Source organism: Culicoides brevitarsis, chromosome 3, assembly GCF_036172545.1.
Source record: "Culicoides brevitarsis isolate CSIRO-B50_1 chromosome 3, AGI_CSIRO_Cbre_v1, whole genome shotgun sequence".
Taxonomy (NCBI): Eukaryota; Metazoa; Arthropoda; class Insecta; order Diptera; family Ceratopogonidae; genus Culicoides; species Culicoides brevitarsis.
In genome coordinates, this window is record NC_087087.1 from 16,186,337 (window position 1) to 16,197,412 (window position 11,076).

Sequence of the window (11,076 nt, forward strand, 5' to 3'; positions counted from 1 at the left end):
TGAGAGATAAGAAATGGACCAATCAGCGAAGAGGCTTCGATTGAAAGCCATAAAATGTGAAAAGGGCTCGAATCCTAAGGCACACTAATGAGATTTTGATGAATTTGAACGAAATTTCCGTTAATGGCTTCGGATTTAGGCATTTTTTGACCATTCTGAGCCTTTTTGAGGCTTTAAAAGCCTAAAATTAAATTTAAAAAATATTTTTTAAATTAAATTTTCAGGTAAAATCCATTTTTTAGGGAATTTCGTATCGATTTTTACATGTGGCACAAAATATTCTGTGGTTCCAGTCATTAGCAAGACAGTTGCGGGCAGGGCCGTTGCTAGAAAAAATTTTTTAAAGCCCCGTTGGATCTGAAAAAAATTAATTTTTAATTAAAAATGTAAGTTTTTGTCATTTTTTCGTTAAAAAAATAATTTAAAAATTAAAAAAAAATTTTTTTAGATCGAAAATTGCCTTTTTTCCGTAAAATCCCGTGTCACACCCCTGAAAGTAGAAAAATAAAAAACAATAATCGAGAAAAGAAGCTTCCAAATCAATTAAATTCTTCATTTTTTACGTAAAAGACGCAATCAGCCACTTATCCAGCGTTTCTTCCGTGCATCTGGCCAACAGTCATGGCAGAAATGGGTGACGCGAACCTTTTTTCGCTCAAATGGAATAATTTTAGTAAAATTGTCTCGACGCAATACGAGTTGCTGCGGGATGCCAAATCGCTTACGGACGTGACTTTCATCTGTGACGGCTCCCCGAAGCGCATTGAGGCCCATAAGCTCGTCCTGTATGCGTGTTCGCCTTATTTCAAGGGCTTAATTGAGGAAGATTTGAACACGAAGCATCTGGTTTTGTTCTTCAGCGATGTTAAATACGACATTATGAAGGCACTGTTGGAGTACATGTACTTGGGCGAGGTGAATATCCGCAACGAAGACCTGAAAGAGTTCATTCGGGTAGCGGAAAAGTTAAAAGTTCGCGGTTTGGACTCGTCTACAGACGAAGAGGACAGCATGGAACAACTGGCAAAGTCAGCGGAACAGAAAAATTCGATGGAAATGGCGGAAAAGAAACGACAAATGGCGAATTTGGAGGGAAATCCCATGAAAAGGGTCTGTTCCGAGGATGCGGCGATCATGACAGATCACGAAATGACAAGTTCGAATGTGGTATCGATGGATGGCGAGACAACGACGGACAAAATTTGTACTTTATTGGCGAGTAAGACGATCACAGGGCACGAAATTCAAAGTATTGAAGTTGGTGAGTTGACAATTTTTTACAATTTTTTCAAAAAATGAAAAAAAAATGTTTTTAGATTATTCACATCAAAATCAAGGATTGCAAATGGCGAATGAGTTCAAGACAGAAGACGCCTGGATGGATGACCAAATGCAAAGTCCGATGCCGCAAAGTCAACATAACCAGCAAAATGACGACAAAAGCCCAAAATCGGGAAAAATTTCGGCACACAATAAACGATTATCGCAATGCATGACACCAACGGCTTGTCAATTGTGCAGTCGAGTGTATTCGAATGTCTCGAATCTGAGACAACACATGAGGCTTATTCATAATCCGGCTCCTGTTATCTGTCCAGTTTGTAAGTTTTTAAAAATTTTAATGAAAAATGTTTCACATTTCAAGAGATTTTGGTAAAATTTGATAAAAATTTGCTGGTTTTCTAAAAAAAAAATTATTTTTTTTAAAATTTACTCAAAAAATATTTTTTAAATTTTAACGGAATTTTTTTAAATTGACGTTTATGAAATTTTTTAGCAAATTTTATTATTTTTTTTTGAGATTTTTCATAATTTTTAAATGAAAAAATTTTTTTTTTTTTTTGAAAATTGACATTTTCAATTTTTTTTGCAAATTTTTAATTTTTGGATATTTTTTTTCATAATTTTTAAATGAAAAAAATTTTTTTTTTGAAAATTGACATTTTCAAATTTTTTAATTTTTGGATGATTTTTTTTTCATAATTTTGAATTTAAAAAATTTTTTTTTCACTTTTAACTGTCAAATTTCAAATTGACGTTTTCAAAATTTTTTTATCTAAATTATTGAATTTATCAAATTTTTAAATAAATTCAAAGTTTTAATTATTTTTTATATCAATTTAGATCAAAAAATTGCTTTTAAAGTATTTAAATATTTTTTTAAATCAAATCCAGATTAAATCGGATTTTAAATTTTTAACGGTTAATTTTTTAAATTGACATTTACGAAATTTTTAATAATTTTTTAATTAAATTCAACATTTTCTTTTTTCACAAGTTTTCATTAATTTTGAGTTTTTTTTTTATAAAACATTTATGAAAAAAATTTATGAAAATTTTTTTTTAAAAAATTTTTAAAATTTATTTTCAAATTATTTTTTTTAAAGAAAATTTATTCTTTTTTGCCAAAATTTTTGAAATTTAATTTTTATGATATTAATAAATTTTATAAATTTTTGAAAATTAAATTAAAAATTTTTTTTAATTTAAAAATTAAAAAAAAAACAGAAAAATTAATAAATTTAAAAAAAAATTATTATAACGGTAATTTTTTTTGAATTGACATTTACGAATTTTTCATCTGTCAAATTAAAAAAAATTGATTTTTTGAACAAATTTTAGTAAAAAACCCTTAATTTTTAAAATTATTCGAAATATTATTTTTTTTTTTTGAAAATTGAAAACACTTGAAATGTGAAACATTTTTCCTCATTAAATCAGTTTAATTCAAAATTTTCCTTCTTTCCAACAGGCAAAAAGCATTTCAGTTCGAATCTCTATCTCAAACGGCATTACAGCTCGATTCATGGCGGCGGAACGGGAAACAGTAGCGGCGACGAAGGACTCTCAAAGCCGGATAACGCTCCCACTAGTCACAGTGATTGGCACATTTACGATACCACAAAGCAGTAATTTATTGCATTTTACTGATGAAATTCTCTCTCAAGAAGTTTTTTTCGAACAATTTCTTTAAAAAATCTCATAAATTAACATTAACGTATAAATAATACTACCTAGGTGAATTGAATTAAAATTATACTTAAAAAATAAAAAAAAACCTTCCAGTACAGCAACGACAACGAGTCGCACGAGATTTTTCGTACTGCAAAAATTGGTTTTCCTCCGTATTTTAAGCGATAAGTTATCCATTAAGAACCAAAAAAGCAAAAAAAAAATGAAAATAAAAAGTTAAGGAATGCAATTAATCGCGAAGTTTTTGTTCTGGCTGGATAAAACCCATCATTTTGCCCTTGATGAGTCCTTTGATGAATTCCCCGATGGACAGCGGTTCGTTTTGGTTGATTTCTTGTTGGGCATCGAAGAGACTGGAGCGCCATGGTGTCGATGATTTTGGCTCGATCGAGAGCACGGTGACGCAATTTTTGGTACTTTTGTCTGCTTTGAGGGCGTAAGTTTCGAGAACGTTGAGTTCCATGCAATCGGGGCACGCGTAACGACCACGAATCCACTTGATGAAATTGTAAATCGGTAAAACGATTATTTTCTTGCGGAACACCATGAGGAGGTAAGTGATGCAATAAATGCCGAAACGGAGCTGGAATGGGAAAATTTTTGGTTAAAAAATTTTTTTCAGGTAAATTTTTTTTTGAAGGGAATTCTTCGAATTTCCGGTCTAAATTTGGTTTTTATTTTCATAAAAAAATTTTTTGAAAGAAATTTTTCGAATTTGAAAATTTTATCTTAAAAATTGGTCTAAAATTTGATTTTTAAATATTTTTTGAATTTATTGGAATGAAAAAAAATTAAAAACAAAAATTTATCAAAAATGGTTAATTTCAAAAATCTTTTTAAAAAATATTTTAATTTAAAATTTAATGTTTTTATTTAAAATTCTGCCAAAAAGGTTCAATTTATTTAAATAAATTAATTAATTAATAAAATAAATAAAAATATATAAATAATTTTTAAATAAACTAAATTCAATAAAATTTTGATGAATTATTGCGAATTTTTACGATTTTTGGTATTTAAAAAGGATTTTGGCGAACTTTTATTTAAAAGAGGTTTAAATCCAAGTTAAAATTTGAGTAAAAATATTTAAATTTCTAAGAAAACTTGAATAAAATCTGATAAAAATTGTCAAAATTGAACTAAAATAAAAATTTTCAGTTATTGAAAAGTCATTTTTTAGACTAATTTAATTTTTTGTATGTCTAAAATTATCAAACTTGACAAAAATTTTTAGTTTTTGATGAAAATTGATTAATTTATGATGAAATTTTTTTAAAGATTTAAGAAAACGATCCAAATTTTAGACAAATTTCGATCATTAAAAAGCAAAATCGATTAAAAATATGAATTATTTTTTTTATTGCAATTCACGTTTTTAATAAAAATTTACGAATTTGTTATCAAAATGTTCCAATATTAAATAAAAATTAGTAAAAAAAATTGATTTAAAAAAAAAATATTTTTCGAATAAATTTACATCAGTTTTAGTTGAAAAAAAAAAGAAACTTGAATCAAATTTGGAACTTTTTAACAAATTTTTAAATTAAAAAATATTATTTTTATGTCAAAAAAATGTTAAAATTGACAAAAAAATTTAATTTTCAAAAATGTTTTAAGCCAAAATTAATTTTAAAAAATTAAAATCTGAGGCAAAAAAAAATTAAATTGAAAAAAACTAATTTTCACTTAAAAACAGTAAAAAAAAATTTAATAAATTTTAAAACTGACCAAAAATTTAATTTTTGAAAAAAAAAGCCAAAAAACGACAAAATTAATTTTAAAAAATTAGAATTTTGAGACAAAAAAATTTAAGTTTTTAAAAAAAATAATAATTTTCACTTACAAACAAAAATAATTAATAAAATTTCAAAAAACTCACCGAAGCAAAGACAATATAATACACGAGAACCGTCGGCGACAAGAACAACAAACTGGCAAAAATCATCGTTGCCAGAAACAATTGTCGCGACATGTACTCGTGACTTTCCACACGATTCCGCAGGACATTTTTCCTCCTGCCCAAAACGACGCGCCACAACGCCTGAATCCCAATGACCTCAATTTTGTACAAAACTGCCGCATAAATGTAGAAACAATGCGCATGCAACGTGATTATTGTCAAAATATCGCTCAGCAATGCCAGCTGGAACGAAACTCCGAGCAAGCCCAAAGCCGCCAACGGATACGAGAGATACTGAATTGCCGGTGCCATGACGACTAAAAAGGTCCACCAAAGGTCCACGTGATAAATAAAGCAGTCGAGAAAGAAGTTATTTAGCAGAACGTTGAGTTTCAAGCCCACCGGAGATCCCTTTAGGGCGATCAAAAGTGCTCGAAGGTTGTTGATGATGAATTTCGTGAATTGCATGAGATATTCTCCCAAGTTTCCGAGCTTCAGCAAGAGTCCCAGGAGCAAAATCCCAGCTGACATGTCGAAAATCAGCGTCCAAGCCTTGCCATTGTCGAATCCGTAGTTCCGAACGCAGACAATCCAGTCGGAAAAATGCCGAAAAATTGCCGTATGCTTCAAAACTGGCTTCAATGGCGACATAATCCACGACAAAAAGTTAAAAACCAACATAAAATAGAATTTCAACAGTTGCCGCAGCTTCACGGAACATTCCTGGAACAAAGTTTCGCGATTGCGGTGTGTCAGGTCCAGCAGAGTCGAGAGGTAGATGATGTCATAACGTTGATCGTCGCTCAACGAGCCCGTTTTAAATTTCGAATCGATATTTTCCAAGCCGTCGTACGTCGTGAGGTAGATACTGTTGAGTTCACCAATCGCCAATCCATTCAAAATTATTTCTTTGACTTTTAATTTTCCATCTGCTGGATCTTTGGTGAGTTTGACGACATTTTCCGCGAAATCTTCGCAATCCACGGCACCGATATTGTCCAAGTTTTGGTGTTCGACGCGAGAAACGATGAAAAATTTGATTGTTTTCTCATGTTGAATGCATTTTCCGTACAAAAGACCGGCTTCGGGAGTTGCGAAATATTTTTTGGGAATGAAAATTGTGATATTCTCTACGGGAAAATTATCGATCGAAGTCATGTCGTCACTTTTTGATGAATTTTTTCAACTTTCCGATATTTAATTCAAGATTTCTTGGCACTAACTACGATGATTAAGGAACTTTTGAGCAATTCATGATGATTAAGAGGACTAAAGATGCGGAAAATGATGAAAATTCAAAGAAATCCGATGACTGTAGTGCGATTTGTTTTGATTTTTTTTATCGCATTCCCGGATTTTATTTACGAAAAAAATGCGGTATTGTGCGGTGAAGGGTGTCTGTCCGTTTATTCGTAAGACGCCCTCTATAGTTTTAATTTTTAAGTTTATGATTGGTTATCGGACCACAAAAAGACGAATTTTTATTAAGAGTTAAAGTTAAAATTTTTTTCCTAAAAAATTAAAGAATTCTTGAACTTTTTTTGTGAAAAATTATAAAATTTTAGAATTTCCCATAATTTTTTCACCTGAATTTTTCTAATGATTTTATAAAATGTGTTAAAATTTTTTCTTAATGATTCTTAGTGGAAACTCTTGTAAAATTTAAGGAAAGTTTGAAAATCTTTTAATGTTTTTGAGGTTTGTCTTTAAAAGTCATGGATAAACCAGAGAAAAACCGGAAAATTGTGAAAACATCAAAGTCTCTTAATTTAAATCCTTGATTCAAAACCTTAATTTAAATAATCAAATTATCAGTTTTCGAATAGTTTAACAAAAAGTCAACTCAAAAGTAAAAATAAAATAATATTTTGACTTGAAAGGATTCTTAAGTTCAAACTAAAGCAAAAGTCAATTAAAATTTGGCGGATGGTGCAAAATCGAAAACAAACAATTGAAGATTCCTTATTTTGACAAAATCTATCGTTCATTTCAACCACTTTTGAAGCTTTAATATTTTGAAAAAAATATAAAATTTTTGCAAAACGATTTCTTTCAGGTAGTTTAGCATTTTTTGATCATATCGACTACCATTTGTAATTTTTATGAATGAAGATTGAAGAACATATAAAAAGTAAAATAAAATTTTGTAAGGAAAGAATCAGGAAATTTTTAAAAATGAAATATATTTAAATCAAGTCCAAATCTGGAATAAAATGTATGAACCCATGTTTTTAAGTATTCAAGATTTTTTAATTTCACAAAATCATATGCTTGCAATGCCTGCTTTTCTTTTTGACAATTATTGAATCATCAACCTGATAAAAATTTTGTAAAATTCTTATCATGAATTGAAGTTAAGCTAGCACAGCCGATTTGAAAAACTATTCAATTTTTGTGGAAATCGTTACTTGCATAATCCTTTTATCCACGACCACGACCAAATCCTTTTATCAATTAAGCAGAGGTCAATAATGTTTTTAAGATAAAATTTTTAAATTTTCAACAGATTTTGACGAAAAGGGGAGCGAGGTAAACCGCAAAGTTCGATGTAAAATGTTTTTGACACAGTTTAAAAATAGATCTTAACATGGTTTTCATAAAAAAAACTAAATTAGGCGAATAAATTTATTATATACATTTTTTGTCTCCCCCCCCCTCGGATTTTATCGAAAAAATTCAGGGGGAAAAATAAAAATTAAATATAGAATACAAATATTTTTGACATATTTTGGAATTTTTATTTTTAAAAATCATGAAAAATTACTGTTAATGGTAAAATCTTAAAAAAAATTTAAAGAAATTTGCTTAATTACGACATTTTCTATAATGTCGAAAAACAATTTTTTGAAAGTCACGTGACCAAATTTTTTTTTTTTCAAAAATTTTTATTTTGGGAGAATTTGTTGTTTTTTCTTTACTTTTATGTTCAAATTTTAAAATAATATAAACTAAAATTAAATAAATTTTAAGAATCAACGTTTAACGTCTAAAAACGTTAAAAAATTACAAACAAAAAATTCAAAAATATTTATTTTTTTATTTCCCCCCCCCCTCGAGAAAATCCTAAATCTTCCCCCCTCGAAAATATTAAATTTATTCGCCTTAGAGGGATTTTTAGTTCTTCTGTTCAGTTTTTGTTTTTTCGTAATTTTAAGCTTAAAGCTTAAAATATGACAAAAATAATTTTCTGAATTCATAGATATTATATTAACAATAAATTAAATATTTTCAGATATTTTTGGGAATAAATTTTATGTTTTTTCGACTTTTAAAACTATTTCAAATAATTTTTTTACATTTATTCAAAAAAAAACCCACTTTGCTTTAAAAAACTTAAAAATGCGCTTAAGCTTCCGTCAACGAATACTTTTAATTTATTTTTTGCGATTGCGCCATGGGTCACTCGGTCCAGTACGCATTCCCGGTTCAACTGTCAATTCCCTTTGACAACTCGTTCGGATCTGCACGTGGATTACGCTTTCAAAGATGGTAATTTAATATTAAATCCTCTTAAATTCCTACAAAATTACGCTCAAAATGTTCCGAAAGTGCCACATTTTCACTAAAACATAAAATTCCGGAACATTTTGTCGTAATTCAAGGCAAAAATTGTAAATTAATTTTTCTCTCTTTACACGTCGCTCGTCCATACAGAGTACTCTATACACCTACCCGAAGAATTTCCGTGCCTACAAGGCCTTGATTGCTGCCCAATATTCCGGCTCCAAGGTCACCGTTGCCGCTGACTTTGTCTTTGGCGAGACAAACAAAACCGAGGGCTTCTTGAAAAAGTTCCCAAATGGAAAGGTGAGTGTTGCGGCGACGTCACACGTTGAGGTTATTCGAGTTCAAGTGATGACGTGCGATGCACTTTTGCCAAAAAAAAAAATTTTTATGTAATTTCTTTGTTTTCTTCAGGTTCCAGCTTTGCAAACGGCCGACGGAAAATTCTTGTTTGAGAGCAACGCGATCGCTTATTACTTGTCGAACGCCCAGCTGAAAGGCGCCAGTGACTTTGAGAAAGCCGAAGTCTTGCAATGGCTCGAATTCGCGGAAAATGAACTTTTGCCCGCTGCCTGCGCCCTCGTCTTCCCCAGCATCAGCATCATGCAATACAACAAGAACAACTTTGAAGCAGCCAAGGAAGACCTGAAACGTGCGTTGGGCGTTTTGAATGCGCGTCTCCTCGAAAAGACATATTTGGTCGGTGAACGTGTGACGCTCGCCGATGTCGTGTGTTTCTGCAACTTGCTCAACTTGTACGAGCACGTTTTGGATCCGGCCTTCCGTGCGACAGTCGTCAACGTCAATCGTTGGTTCCTCACGATCCTGAATCAGCCGCAAGTGAAGGCCGTTGTCAAGGATTTCACGTTGTGCACAAAGCCGTCGCAGTTCGATGCCAAGAAATTCGCCGAATATCAAGGCAAAGCCACCGGTGGACAACAACAACAACAACCCAAGGAAAAGAAGGAAAAACCCGCGAAAAAGGAGCAACCGAAGAAGGAAAAGGAGCCAGAAGAGGAAATGGATGCCGCCGAAGCTGCATTGTCGTTGGAGCCGAAGACAAAGGATCCCTTCGATGCCATGCCCAAAGGCACTTTCAACTTTGACGACTTCAAACGTTGCTATTCCAACGAGGACGAAGCCAAGTCCATTCCCTACTTTTGGGAGAAATTCGATCCGGAGCACTATTCCATCTGGTACGGCGAATACAAATATCCCGAGGAACTCACCAAGGTCTTTATGAGCTGCAACTTGATTACCGGCATGTTCCAGCGTCTCGACAAGATGCGCAAACAGGCCTTTGCCAGCGTTTGTCTCTTCGGCGAGGACAACAACAGCACCATTTCCGGCGTGTGGGTTTGGCGCGGACAAGATTTGGCCTTCACCTTGTCGCCCGACTGGCAAGTTGACTACGAGGTCTACGACTGGAAGAAATTGGATGCCAAGTCCGAGGAAACGAAGAAACTTGTTGCGCAATATTTCTCCTGGACCGGCACCGATAAGGCAGGACGCAAATTCAATCAAGGAAAAATCTTCAAATAAACTCTTTTTTTTTATCGAGATTCAATTCTACAGTGTTAAGTTTAAATGTTTTGAGCCCACATAACATCCGATCAGATTAAGAACGACTAACAGTGGCATCCTGTGTACTTTCAGTTTTTTCCCTGGAAATGATTTATTAATAAAAAAAAAATAATTAAAAAAAATTTTTTTTTTCACATCTTTAAAAGTCCTTTAAGGCCGCTCCAAATTTTTTTTGAACTTTTTGTCCCATGCCCCATTTTAAAAGTCGAAAATCCAATGGGGCAAAATAAAAAAAAAGTTAAAAATTTCATCAAAAATGACCGTTTTTTTGTGTATTTTCATAATTTTTCAGGATATTTAAAAAATTTTTTTTTTTTAATTTTTCAAATTTCAAAAAAATTTTAAAAGAATTTTCAATTTTTACTAATTTTTGTGTTGAAACCATATTTTATCATAATTTTCTTCTCTAAAAATATTTTTCATCAAATGAAACTTGACAGTTATTTTTTATGTAATTTTTTATATGAAATATACTTTTTTTTAAATAAAAAATTTCAAAGTAAGGCAAATGCAATTTCAAAAAATGTTTCACATGTCCTCCCAATACTAACTTTTTCCGAAAATCCAAAAATTGGTTGAAATCTATAAATTTTGTTATATTTTGCAATTTTTTAAAGGATTAGACTAATTTTCACAGAAAAAATTAAAAAAATTACAATTTGGAATTTGCCAAAAAAATTTTAAATTTTAAAAAAATCGTTAAATTTTTTTTTAAAAATTAAAAAAATTTTTTTTGTTTCGAAAATGAATCAATTGTTAAAATAAAAGATCTAAAATGTCTTTACAATTGAGTATTAAAACTTTTTTAAATTGAAAAATTTGCAATAAATCATTGATATTATTGTTTTTCTTGATTTTTGCAAAATTCCCACCTCCTTAAAATTTGAGGTCACCAAATAATGTGAAACATCGGTATTTTTAAATTTTTTTTGCCCCATTGGAAATTAAAAAAACATCAAAAATATTATTTAACGATCAAAAATTGATAAAATTTTGTCATTTGGTATAAAAATAGTATTTCAAAATTTTTTTTTATTTCTGAATTTTAAAATTTTTTATTATGGATTATTAATTGTATGAATTAATTTTATATTCTTAATTTTAATATGTAATTA

General features: G+C 30.6%; 3 protein-coding genes across 3 annotated transcripts; 2 read left to right on the forward strand and 1 right to left on the reverse strand.

The window, feature by feature from the left end:
- Positions 1-504: 504 nt before the first annotated feature.
- Positions 505-2,958, forward strand: LOC134835106 (protein tramtrack, alpha isoform-like). Its single transcript, XM_063849971.1, has 3 exons — positions 505-1,261; positions 1,317-1,601; positions 2,753-2,958. The coding sequence occupies exons 1-3, from the start codon at positions 622-624 to the stop codon at positions 2,911-2,913; spliced, it is 1,086 nt and encodes a 361-aa protein (XP_063706041.1). The 5' UTR covers positions 505-621; the 3' UTR covers positions 2,914-2,958.
- Positions 2,959-3,192: 234 nt separating this feature from the next.
- LOC134833156 (uncharacterized) lies at positions 3,193-6,206 on the reverse strand. The gene is made up of 2 exons (XM_063847385.1): positions 4,853-6,206; positions 3,193-3,556 (listed from the first exon to the last, which is right to left on the reverse strand). The coding sequence occupies exons 1-2, from the start codon at positions 6,029-6,031 to the stop codon at positions 3,203-3,205; spliced, it is 1,533 nt and encodes a 510-aa protein (XP_063703455.1). The 5' UTR covers positions 6,032-6,206; the 3' UTR covers positions 3,193-3,202.
- A 2,097-nt stretch (positions 6,207-8,303) lies between these two features.
- On the forward strand, positions 8,304-9,939 carry LOC134836151 (elongation factor 1-gamma). Its single transcript, XM_063851389.1, has 3 exons — positions 8,304-8,362; positions 8,528-8,680; positions 8,792-9,939. The coding sequence occupies exons 1-3, from the start codon at positions 8,360-8,362 to the stop codon at positions 9,917-9,919; spliced, it is 1,284 nt and encodes a 427-aa protein (XP_063707459.1). The 5' UTR covers positions 8,304-8,359; the 3' UTR covers positions 9,920-9,939.
- The last annotated feature ends 1,137 nt before the right edge of the window (positions 9,940-11,076 follow it).

What these genes read in the sequence shown, in the direction of transcription:
- LOC134835106 (XM_063849971.1), top strand. Translation starts at nt 622, where the DNA reads ATGGCAGAAATGGGTGACGCGAACCTTTTTTCGCTCAAATGGAATAAT. An exon ending in AATTCAAAGTATTGAAGTTG is followed by an intron (nt 1,262 to 1,316) that starts GTGAGTTGACAA and finishes AAATGTTTTTAG; the next exon opens with ATTATTCACATCAAAATCAA. An exon ending in TCCTGTTATCTGTCCAGTTT is followed by an intron (nt 1,602 to 2,752) that starts GTAAGTTTTTAA and finishes TCTTTCCAACAG; the next exon opens with GCAAAAAGCATTTCAGTTCG.
- LOC134833156 (XM_063847385.1), bottom strand. Translation starts at nt 6,031, where the DNA reads ATGACTTCGATCGATAATTTTCCCGTAGAGAATATCACAATTTTCATT. An exon ending in ATTATATTGTCTTTGCTTCG is followed by an intron (nt 3,557 to 4,852) that starts GTGAGTTTTTTG and finishes TTCCCATTCCAG; the next exon opens with CTCCGTTTCGGCATTTATTG.
- LOC134836151 (XM_063851389.1), top strand. An exon ending in AAAAGTTCCCAAATGGAAAG is followed by an intron (nt 8,681 to 8,791) that starts GTGAGTGTTGCG and finishes TGTTTTCTTCAG; the next exon opens with GTTCCAGCTTTGCAAACGGC.